Source organism: Rutilus rutilus, assembly GCF_951802725.1.
Source record: "Rutilus rutilus genome assembly, chromosome: 18".
Taxonomy (NCBI): domain Eukaryota; kingdom Metazoa; phylum Chordata; class Actinopteri; order Cypriniformes; family Leuciscidae; genus Rutilus; species Rutilus rutilus.
Window position 1 is genome coordinate 17,341,853 of NC_140231.1, and position 12,903 is coordinate 17,354,755.

At 38.2% G+C, this 12,903-nt stretch overlaps 1 protein-coding gene across 1 annotated transcript in view; it reads right to left on the bottom strand.

The window, feature by feature from the left end:
* The window catches only part of pcxa (pyruvate carboxylase a), a 128,179-nt gene that overhangs the window by 56,584 nt on the left and 58,692 nt on the right, over positions 1-12,903 (bottom strand). Inside the window, exon 10 of the mRNA XM_084387119.1 lies at positions 1,648-1,830. Within this exon, the coding sequence (XP_084243245.1) occupies positions 1,648-1,830 (183 nt within the window). The remainder of the gene's footprint in view (positions 1-1,647; positions 1,831-12,903) is intronic.

The window sequence follows — 12,903 nt, forward strand, 5'->3', positions numbered from 1 at the left end:
TGCTGGGCCACAACCTGCAAGTAAGATTTAATCATTTTAAATGTATTTGCCTGTATAATTTAAGACGTAATGTTTTAGTTTTATCAAGGATGTAAAAAAATGACAGCGCTGGCTTTAGTATATGACAGATGCGTACAAACATTTTGGATCCGAATTTGTAATATGTACAAATTTTGTAAACGTATTTTCCATGTATACTTTATGACGTAATTTTTTTATTTGATCAAGAACGCAAACCAATGCCAAAGCTGTTTGGTTATAGTAGCTAGTTAGTTCGATGTTATTTTGTGTGTATAAGAAACGTGTACAAACTTCAAAAAATTATCGCAACAGCGAACTTCAGCTGCTGTTATCATGTAAGAAAACGACAAACTGAGTAAACTACCGGTAAGTTTTGTGAATAGTTAAACGGTTGTTCATTCTATCAATAAAACAATATCTTTAAAAAACGGTATTACTCAGTCATGTATTCAGTTATATTAAATGTTTAATCAGGGGGAAACCGTATCTCAAAAGCTAACAAACAGTAGCATTTTCAAGTAACAGCGTATGGAAATTCTTTGAGAAAATAATAATAATAAAAAAAAATTACCATTCAGAAACGTTTAGTAAGAGCCGTGTTTGCGGAGGTTCTGCTTGACTCTCTTTATCACCGCTCTCTGGGTCTGATTCTGGCTCAAACTGATGAGGCAATATTGACACCATTACATTTGACCGGGTCCGGAGCACATGTAACTGTCGCCCGTAAAGGTAATAATGGGCGTGAAGATTCCGGACGCAGTTTAGCCAATTACAACACACCGGCCGAACTAACCAATCTGAGCTCATTGCCTCTTTCTGAGGGAGTGGTTTCATAGACTCAGGAAGTCAACCGGTCGTTCAAATGACAGAGGAGGAAGCGGCTTACAATAAAGGTGAAAATTATGAAAAATAAGGCGTTTTTTAACAAACGAAACACGAAGACATGTTATATTGCAGCCCATAAACACAATCAAGCAAAGAAAAAAGCCAGTAAACCACCCCTTTAAAAACAAGAGCTCAAGATCTTAAAAATGGAAATGTTTAGCTCACTCAAGGACTGATCAGAGCCTCAGATGGCAGCCAGCATGACGGGTGACAAGACCGTGAAATGTCTGCTGCTCAGATGCGTTTCAAAAGAACAACACATTTAATAGGAGAAAAGAGAATCCATAGGTTCCGTCACGGAAAAAAAATCACTTCTCATCTGATCTCTTACTCAGTTTGTCTTGTCAGGCTTATCGTGCCTTTTTGTGCTTGCTTTTTCATGGGAAGTTACCATTTTCACCATTGTGCGCTTTGACCAGGAGCATAGCAGCCATTATAAAAGGGCGAGGTCATGAAACTACAAAGCCTGTTGAATATTAATTAGATGACGTCACATAATTCATATTCATGAGCTAAGCTGGTAAGTTTTATAATTGATTTTTTTTCTAAAGTAATTGACTAAAGGCATGACATTTACTCTAAAAATCTATTTGACCAGCACAACACACACAATCTCAGTTTGACACCACAGCACCTTTAAAGGTGCAACTGAATCGATTTCCAGAGGTCTATGCTGAATCTGATTGCAGTCGTGCTCCCCCAGATCGTTTATGCAAGCACTGCTGTCGAGAAAAGCCTTACCTTGACCCCACGGACGCGGAACTCCGCTAATGCTCGGCTCATTTTGGCAGAGGCCGCCGGCAGATCCTTTCCACTGGCGATGACTTTCACCAGGAGTGAATCGTAATGAGGGGAAATGATAGCACCCTGGAAGGCAGACGCGCTGTCCAGCCTGATACCCATGCCCTCTCCACTGCGAAAGACCTGCCCAAGAGGAAAGAAGATGATGGTCAGAATACAGATTTGGACTAAACTTTATGTACATGCTTGAGGGAATGCACTTGAAAGAACCAAAATTTCAGACTTCAGGAAGAAAATATTATAAATGGTCAAGGAAACCACCTTTATATTTTGACACTTTACTTTTAGTTTCCTTTTTTAATTGCTTTTATTTTTACACCTTATTTTCACACTTGGGGAAAAGTAATTTCAGATTCTTGAAAATAGTCTATAGTTAACGCACTGGATGCAAACAATGCATCACGACTCACTAAATCGCTCCCTTTATAAATCAATACAGCTGCCAACAACTGAAGAATCTGTTGTCTTCCGTTTTTATACACCTTTCAACAGCCACTTCAGCTAATTAATTGTTCCCTGCACATCTGAAATAATGACTCTTTTAACATAATACATAAAAAATGTTTATATGATTAATTAATTTAGCAATTTACTATAAATTATGACTGTTACATAAAAGCCAGGTCATGATTTTCTGCTCGTTTCTAGCCACACAGCTGCAGCAATGCAAATTGTCAAAAATTACTTTACTTTTAATCTACTTAATTTCCCGTCAATAAAAAAATTATTTAAAAAAATTATATATATACTGTATATATATATATATATATATATATATATATATATAAAATAAAAATGATTACTTACAAAAATATGATTACTTTTATATTACTTAAATACTTAATTTTGTCATTAATAACAATAATAAATAAATATATATATAGTTAGTTACATAAAAGCTGATGATTTTCTGTTCTTTGGGGTTCTAATTTAAATAATACTTTTTCTAAGCAATTTCTAAGTGTCAAATTATTTAAAAATAATTATACATTTCAGCTGACTTTTTTTTTTTTTATCTTATTTTCATTTTAATGTTGCCAATACATCGCTTTAAGCTTATAGCTGGTTGGTCCGTGTTTGTGAACATCAAAGGTAGTATTTTTTAAGCTGATTCTGCTAAATGTATTTCAATTCGGTGAAGTGTGTTCAGTGGCACTCTTCTAAACTGTTCTCAGAAAGCACATCAAATGAACCAAATATTCCCTAAATAAACACACAAGGGGCAGGGTATTTTGCATAAGTACCATTGATGGGCGTAGTTACTCAAAAGGTGAACAGGTCAAATCGGCTGTTGAAATGTTTTGCGCATGATCTCAAAATATGTCGTGTGGATTGAAGGGTTTGAATGCAGTGTTTAAAGGTGCAATTGAGCGATTTAACAAAACAGGTTTTCAGGGTGAGGCACAGGAGGCGGCCCTCAGTCGCTTACCAAAGCAGAAGGTAAAAAAAGCAACAATTTGAAAATCTAACATTTCACAGAGAGCTGCCCCTTGAACTGTACAAACATTCATCCAGCAAAAATAGAGCAACCGTCAACACAAGTACCTCAGGGGAGTGTGCAGGCAATAAGAACAAATTGAGGAAAAAAACACTGACACACACAAACATGCACACAAAAACACTCACACTGCAGCCAACTGGCAGCAGTCATTTACTGTTGGAATTGTGCTCTGTCTCAGCCTCTGGCATCCACATTACAATCATCAGCACGGTAAAATTGATGTGCGCAGCAGAGATCCAGGCATCAGCGGAGGTATTGTAAGGGTGGGGTGTTAAAATAGGGATATAATGAGACGTGAGAAACAAACAGAAATAGAAAAAGAAGCCAGTGCCTTGGCTTTATTACAGCTGCACTTTGGGTAATGGCTGCGATTGCTCAACATCGATTGTGTCGCCACTTGCGACATAAGACGTGCTAATGAACAGTAGATCCACTGGAGATTATACAAGCATCGCCATGGCAATCTAAAAAAGTAATTTGATATCACTCAAATTGAGTGGAAATTTGATTTGACGCCGTTAATGGCTTCTGCCACCCAGTGAGATGACCGTCACAGAGATAAGGCAGCACTTTTCTGTCATTTACACCCTGAATTCCTGCAATGAGTGAATGAAAATTGTTATTATCGAGAAGTCTACACGAAACCAAAATGGATGCCGTTTACTTTCTTGAAAGTGTACTTTTTTAAGCAAAAGAAATGAAATTCCCACACTGTATTTTCTTGTAAAACGTACTCCAATAATCTTTTAGTTTACAACAATTGAAAAATCTTTTTTCACAGTGCACTCTATATTTTTTCTTGTTGAATATCATGACATTTCAGAACTTTGCAAACTGGAATTCACGCTGCCTTTTCAACAACTAGCGTTCATTTCAATTACAGTCAAAAAAAATTAGCAGAAACACAAGAAATACCATCAAATCATTATCCGACAAGCTCCATGCTGATCCATCCGGCTCAGCTTTGCTCAGAAAAATGAGACCGGGCAGCCATAACAGCGATCCAAAGCTGTGTACTTGGCTTTTCATTATCAGACAGATGCTTTAGGACAGGATTTCTGTTGAAGCGCCACTGATCTGGGTCACAGCAAGACTTCTGGAGGAAGTGTGTGACACAAAGAGATCTGAAAAGGAAGGAAGGCAGGCCAAAGCTCTGCATGGGTCAGTCTTATTCTCTCTCTTTGTTCTTCTCATCTCTCATTCTGTTTCTTTCTTGCTGGTGGCAATTATGAAGCTTTGAATAGAGGCTCAAATGGATGCCGAAACTGATGCTTGCCTCCTTCACCACCAGGGGCTTGAGTCAAATGAGAGTTTTAAATACAATTACAAGTCTCTACCTGCCATGCTGAGAGACAAAAAGGAGGAGGGAAACTTTGAGCTGCGTTCTGATTCACAGGGTCCCTACACAGCATTCACACAGAGTAGGGCCTGCGTAGATGATCACAACAAAATTTGTTCATTTGGAACTGTGTAATATTAGTAAACAGACAACACTTCGGGATTCTGGGTATGGTGACAATATACAGGTGTAAATAAATACAAAGTGAGTCTATTTTGGGGGGTTTTCTGTTTGAAAAGAAAAGATTACTTTTACTTAGCAAGTACATTTAAATTTGTTTAAAGCAGCACTCAGTAGCTTCGGGATTTCCACGCTGTATTCTCGCAGGTTTCTCTCTAGAGCTCCCCCACAGCTTCGGAATAGATATTTGACAACACTGTTGTAAAAACTCGTTGGCTATTCTCAGACACCAGAGGCTAGTAGATCAACGACATCAAAGCAGATGGGATATTCTTTAAAACATCTTCTTCATTCGGGTTCGGACAGCGTGAGGGAGCGCAATAATGACAGCATTTTAGCAGATTTCTTTTGGCCGTAAAGCAGTTGTTTACATCGCGAGACCTGATATCACGCGATACTTCCTGACGCGGCGGCCGGTGGTCCGCCGCCCCAAAGTTGCAAGTGCGTATTTTCCGCTCACGGGCACCAGGGGGGTGCGAAACGACCACCATTCAACCCGAAATAAGTATTATAACCATTCCAATGACTCCGAAGCTGTTCAGTTAAGGTAAAAAAGTTACTTAGTTCACCTTTAAATTACAATAAATGGGTAATAACTAGGTACTAACCCTAAACCTAACCTTAACCCATGTAGTTACCTTATATTACCCAGTACTTTCTCATGCAAGTACACTGTAAGTACACGTACTGTAAAATAAAGTGCAATCAACATTTTTAATGTTATAAAATGTTTCAGTAACACTTTATTTTACAGTGTCCTTGTTATGTTACATGTACTTACCGTAGTAATAACAGTAAATGTTGCATAATTACATGCAACTTACCCTCAACCAAACCCTAATCCAACCCTAACCCTATAGTAAGTACATGTTGTTAATTAATATTATTCAGTACTTAAATATATAATTACATTGTAAAAATGACACCTTAAAATAGTGTAACCAATGAATCTGTTTTAAATAAATGCAGTTTTTTTTTTACTTGCTATTCATCAAAGAATTTGTATCAGGGTTTCCACAATTATATTAAAGGAACACTCCACTTCTTTTGGAAATAGGCTCATTTTCCAACTCCTCTAGAGTTAAACAGTTGAGTTTTACCGTTTTCTAATCCATTCAGCCGATCTCCGGGTCTGGCGGTACCACTTTTAGCATAGCTTAGCATAGATCATTGAATCTGATTAGACCGTTAGCATCTCTCTCAAAAAAAATGACCAAAGAGTTTCGATATTTTTCCTATTTAAAACTTGACTCTTCTGTAGTTACATCGTGTACTAAGACTGACGGAAAATGTAAAGTTGCAATTTTCTAGGCTGATATGGCTAAGAACTATACTCTCATTCCAGCGTAATAATCAAGGAACTTTGCTGCCGTACCATGAGTGCAGCAGGTGCAATGATATTACGCAGCGCCTGAAAATAGTCCCCAGCTAGGTAACCATTCACGTTCCAAAAGCTCATCTTCAGTGTATTCCGGTTCAAATAGATACGGTTCAGGATCTGCACCAAAGTAAATGTCTTCTGAATCGTCTCTCACAAATGTCTCCATGGTTACAAGGCACGCTCAAAATAAAGTAAAATTACGAAGTGTTATTGTTTATGCATTTTTCACAAATGTTAAAAAAAAATACACTGAAACACTCAAAGACAATACTACTGAACCAATTATACTTCAATAGTGGTGATATCCAGTTGCTCCCTATGTCTTTAACCGTGACTAAACATATAAACTTTCTATGATGTGGAATCTTGCTTAAGGTGGTCAAATACCCTGGAAGTCTTTGCAGGTGACTGTTGGGCGACTGGGACATGCCTATAGACTTTTATTAGAGTCACTTCTTGAAACTCAGGCATGAAAGAGAACAACAGGGAGACAGAGCAGGAGAGAGTGATTTCAGCAGGTGACGGGTAGTGTTTCAGAGATGGCAAGAGAAAAATGCTAATAGAGGGAAAGAGATGCCACGGTTTCTGAGCTCCTAGCAACCCTGCATGCTCTAACAGGCAGAAAACCATCACAGGAACACAGGAGGGAGATGAGCGAGAAACGCTCACCCGATTGTTTCATCTCGGAGGGAATATGAAATTTGACGCACGGAAGATCGTGTCTTTGAGCATGTCAACCTAATCAAAATTGTTCCTTTAAAAAAAAGAGAAAAAAAGATCTGATTTAGTTTGAAAGGTTTGTCATTTCTAAAAGAAGATGCATGATATGGAGTTCAGAGCAGCAATTCTTTGCCTTCTGGCAAAAAATGGACTGGGACTAAAACATCCCACTGCATCATGTGTGCATATTATACCCACCTAGTTTATAAATATTGAAGAATTCTGACATGTAAAACAACCTTTTTACATTACAAAAACAGCACAAATTTGTACATCATGTAAATTTAAACAACTTACATAATGTGTGTTTTAAAAAATCATAGTTAAAGGTTTCAGTGGTCACAGACCTGATAGTTTGATTTTACTGACTTGATTAACTGGCAGTGTACTGTACGGTGATATTATAACATTAAACCCACATCGTGTTTGATTCGTAGCATGAAGGAGACTCGTGTAGACAGATAGCAGCAGAACAGGTGGAGGGCAATATAGCATAGTGAGCTAGAAAATCACTATTAGAAAGAGTGGTGACTGGAATTTAAAGTGGACTCAATCCAATAAAACTGAGTTACAGTGTAGTGGAGTGTTGGAGATGCTATTTTGAAACTTTAGCTTGCCAAGGTACTCATAATTCATTTTTTTTTAAATGAAAGTTTAATTTTCCACAACAAAAGCTACTAACAAAAAGTGGTTACAGTACATGAAACTTAATGATCTTTATAAATATACATTCTATAACTACTACAAAATTTGAAAAAACAAGATATGATACAATTAGAATGAATTCTTATAATTGTACACTACTGTTTACTGTTTTTAAAGAAATTATTAATACTTTTGTTGAGCAAAGAGGCATTAAACTTATTAAAAGGTGGCAGTAAAGACATTTATAATGTTAAAAAAAAATTATAAATATTTTTTACTTTTAAACTTTGGGAAAAAAATCCAGAAAAAAGTATCATCGTTTCCACAAATATATTAAGCATATTTTCAACATTGATGATAATAATAAAAAATGTCTCTTGACAAGCAAATCAGTATATTAGAATGATTTCTGAAGGATCATGTCACACTGAAGACTGGAGTAAAGATGCTGAAAATCCATCTTTGAAATCACAGGAAATAAATGCATACTTGTTGAGCATAAGAGATTTATTTAAAAAATAAAAATAAAAATAAAAACTGACTGAGACTAGCTCACCAGAAAAACAACATCCATACTCAGTCCATCCCTCCTGGCTTAGTATTCAATGGCAGAGGTCAAGTATGACTAGAAGTGGCAGATGCTAGAGAATAAGAGGTGAGACACAGGCCTACCGGATGTGACCTGAAGAAAGGGCACTGGTTGCCTGGTGAGACAGAAATCTATCAGGGTAAATGCAGTCTGTGTGAGAGCCGCGGATGCGCTTTTGTGTGCGAGTGTGCAGTGACATTTCCACATTACAGTGAGTAATGCCACAGGCTCCTGCTCATCAGTGTGCAGGTGTGTGCGCTTGGGCACATGCCTCTCACTCCATCTGGAGATCGAACGAGAGGTGTGAAATGTCGTGATCTGGGAATGCTGGTGCAACATGGGATGCACATACATGTGTATAAACACACAGAGCACGTTCAGCGCGGTGATCCATGCGCATTGCTTGCGCTCTCAAGTTGCAACGGCAAGTGGGAAAAATAAAATTCGTCACCTGCCAATCTGGTCTTTTCCTACCCACCCCTTCTTTCCCTCGTGTTTACACAGCATCCCTTCTCTCTTAAGTAGGTCACTTCACCTCCCCCGTTTCCCCAACAGCCTCAGATCTGTTTACCCGGAGTCTATGTTAGCATCTCTATTCTGCGGTGCTTAACTGCACATGTCTGTCCTGAGGTCTGCCCAGCATCCCACTGCGAGGCAAACACTAATTGTGGTAGCCCAGTGGGGAAAAAAAAACTAGATAACCTCATGTAGCTCATGCATCTATGTGAATCATCAACTCTACTTGAACTATTATAATATACTTATAATTTATCATTTATTTTCATGTTACTGCCAATAACTGATGGCAGATATTTAAAATCTGTAAGTGAATTTAAATTTAGGCATCACAACATTATAATGCACAAGCAGTATGAAAAATGGATATTTATTTTGAGATTTGTGAAAGATCACTTTTAATAGGGTTTAAAATTAATTTAATTACAACAGTTTTAAAGATTTCAAGTAAGCGTTAGATGAAAGCAACAGTAATTAAAACCATAGTGGAAATGCACCAATTAAATATTCTATATCAGCCAATACACTACTGTTCAAAGGTTTGGGTCTGTAAGATTTTTTTATTGTTTTTGAAAGTCTCTTATGCTCACCATAGCTGCATGTATTTGATTAAAAATACAGTAATATTGTGAAATGTTAATATGACTTTTCTATTTTAACATATATAAAATGTAGTTTATTTCTACGATCATTACTCCATCATTACTCCAGTCTTCAGTGTCACATGATCCTTCAAAAATCATTCTAATATGCTGATTTGATGCTTAAGAAACATTTATTATTATCAAAGTCCCTTTAAGACAAGTCATTTCACTCTGCGGCCATCTTTGAAAACCCCTCTCGGGCATGCAAGTGCAGCTCCCTATCTCTTTGAATGGGGAAAAATCAAACAGTTCGCCAAGCTTACGATTAAATTTCATATTTGAAATCACCAATTAAATCGGACAACAACTGTCTCATAAATTTTGTTTCGAAACGCTCGAATCATGACAGAACACGACATATTTCAGCCAGGATCAAGTTAATGCGCATGCGCAGTGGAAATGCGGGTCTTGACTATTATTGGAACTGGAGCTTCTAACGGCAGCTGCAGTGACGCGATGACTTTACCAAACGGCGATTGGCTCTTATTTAGAAGGCGGGACTTATTCCGCAATATTGAGCGTTGCACTTTTCCCTATTCAAAACAATACGAGTGACGCGTTGTGTGTTATTCTGTAGTCTTTGTGATTATCCATGTTCAAAACAGTTGTGGAACCTAATATAACCATTATATATTATTCAGGGTTCTTTGATTAATAGAACAGCATTTATTTCACATAGAAATCTTTTTTTGTAAAAACTATTTTGTCACATAAATTGAATGCGTCTTTGGTAGGGTTGGGTATCGTTTGAATTTGAACGATTCCGATTCCGATTCCGATTCCTTGTTTCGATTCCGGTTCCTAACGATTCTCGATTCCGATTCTTTTAAGAGGCAGGGCCAAAAAAGTTTAGATCCATTTTAATTCTATGAACTTTTTACTTTTTATGAACTTTACTATGAATTTCTCACAAGGCTGTTTTCAACTACAATATAAATATCAAATCTATTTTAAACCATTTTTTTTAGGATATTTTAAATGAGCTAGCTAACCAACGGTCTTTCTGAAGGAAATAGTCTGACCTTCTCCATCAATTGCTATTTTCACAGCTAAAATGGGCTATCAGGTAAAATAGGCAAAATAAAAAAAATGTTTTTTTTACATTCGCCAGCATCGCGCGCAGTTTTCAAACGGACGAGCAGAGGACGAGAGAATATGGTTGCAACTTGCAAGATACCGAAGAATAAGAAAACATCATATAAGTACGTTTTTAAGGTTTAACGTCAGGGTTGTTTGCTCTGAATACATTTTATGAGACGTTTATAAGGCAACTCACACAGCGTCTCATAAAATGTATCGGTTTGCAGTTTAGCATAACAATCCATATACGCTTACACCTGTGCTAGTAATACATGCATTTACCATGCCGTGTGTACGTTACAGTTTACAAATGTTTAACTAATGTGGGGAAGTAGGCTACAGCTGTCAGTGTTCAGCGAGTTAACATTTGGCAGTTTGAAATCGATTAGGTAGTTCAGAATAGGGCTAGAAATGATCAAATTGGTAACTTAGACAGCGGTTTCTTCTTCCGGTCGGCGGACTGTGAATCGAAACTAGGAATCGAAATTTAAACTTTTGAACGATTCCGGGAAAATCGCAAAGCTAGTCCCGGTTCCAATCGATACTCGATACTCGATACCCAAGCCTAGTCTTTGGTGAATAGAAACATCAATTTCTTTAAAAAAAAAAAAAAACATTTATTGATCTTATTTGGAATAGTATCCATTAGTCCATTTGTGACTAATGTATAAAAAAAAAATTCTGCATTTGTCTTTGAACCAATTCATTGACAAATAATCCAAACAAACTGATTTACTAACACTCTTTTATTAGACTTATCAGTTCTATCCCTTATAAACATTTGACTAAACCCAGCATCCCATTTACCATTATGCCCCTGTTTTGTTGGTCATGCTAGCCTGTTTTTCCCAAATGGGGGTCAAGAAGAAACACACCAGCACTTTGACAAGTCCAAAAGGAGCGTGTGCGAGCTTCACTGTGCTGAAAAATACATCACACGGACTTGTCGGCCTCATCTGTAAGCGCTCCTGGTCTCTCTGGAGGGAGGAAGCACAGAGCATTGAAAGGGTCATGACCTCCAGAGCCTCCAAGGTACGACTAAAGAGCGCTCGCTCAAAGCAGTCTCGTGCAGCAGAGGAGAAGTTTGCCCCGCTTCAATCACGAGGGCTTCATTTTTCTCCTAAGACAGAGGATTAGCTGGATTTGATGTCATGAAGTGAAAAATGAATGTGATTTCTGCAATTGTACGTGAGGTTGTGGATCACCCACACTGAGCGGAGGATAAAAAAAAAACATCTGAAGGGAGTTTTAAATGAATTATTAGAAAATATAAAATGTTCTAGCTAATAAGCATGAGCTTTGCAGAGCTTGTTTTGCACCGTTTACACAATCCCTTTCAGATGCAAACTGAGTGTGTTCAGTTTAACTGAGTCACACACTCAAAAACAAACATTTGGCATTTCCATCCACAACAAAAAACTGGACCCTGATTCTTTCAAGCTCTCACAGATCGAACAAATCACAGTGACATGGCAACAGTCCAAACCAGCTGTGACTGCCGCCGAGCAATTAGAGCATCAAGGGAAGACACCATCCCTCTTTGACTCTCCTCCATTATCCCTCCATTGCGCCGGCGTAAGGCACACAGTTCATGTTGTGGACATGTCCTCAGAGGCGAGTGCTGGCAGTTTAAGAGCAGTGTCAGAATTACACATTCGCAGACGTCATGAAAAAAAGATGCGACAAAGGAGCCTGTGGCAATGGGACCGGAAATGCCACGTGCATACACATGAAAGAGCCATGAAACATCACGCTCATGGGAGCACGTTTTCACACCTCCACTCAGTGTTTTAAACACCCCGTCCAAAAGGAGAGATAGAGGCATAAAAGCTAGACTTTAAATTATAAATTGTATTGCAAATGTGTTCTGGGTGGATGGAAGGGGATTGTTTACTGATCTAGGCAAAAATATCCCACCCTTGGGAGACAAAACCCACCGGCTCAATGCTAGGTTTTTGTGTGTGGTTACCAGGGCATTGCAATGCAGTTGTTAAAGGTGCTGTATGTCTTTTTTATTTTCTTGACATACTCGTTAGTTTACATACTCGTTTCTCTAAAAAACAATGCTCCAGTTATTTTACTTTGAAATGTGCGTTCCGTGTCGGAACGTCTGTTTTTGTTTTGGTCTGAGTGATCCCGCCCACTAGCCTGACTACGTCAGACTTCTTACTTCCGCTCAATTTCATTTCGCTTCTGTAGTCAGTCTGAGACAGCGTAATAGCTTTCCGTTTCCTCCGGCCTGAAAACAGCCGGCCAATCAATGAACAGAGGGCGGGCTGAGAGCCGTGACGTAGACACTAATTGTACCGTGGATGCGTAGATTTACTTCACATAATCTGCAAAAGTTGTTCACAGCCATGTTCACTCCGGTATTTCGCTCGATGGTTTTGTTTTCGCATCATACTACATGTGTTTACAGTGGAAGTTAGATGCGGCTGAGCATGCGCATAACACACGCCATAAGCAAACGTTTATGTGATTGGCTTACGGGTAACCAATGATTTTAAACTTCAGACAAGCGCCTCCCCGCGAGAAAGAAAACGCTTTTCAATTATGCCATGCCAGACTCTGTCTACGAAGCAAAGCGAAGTAGCAGAGTTT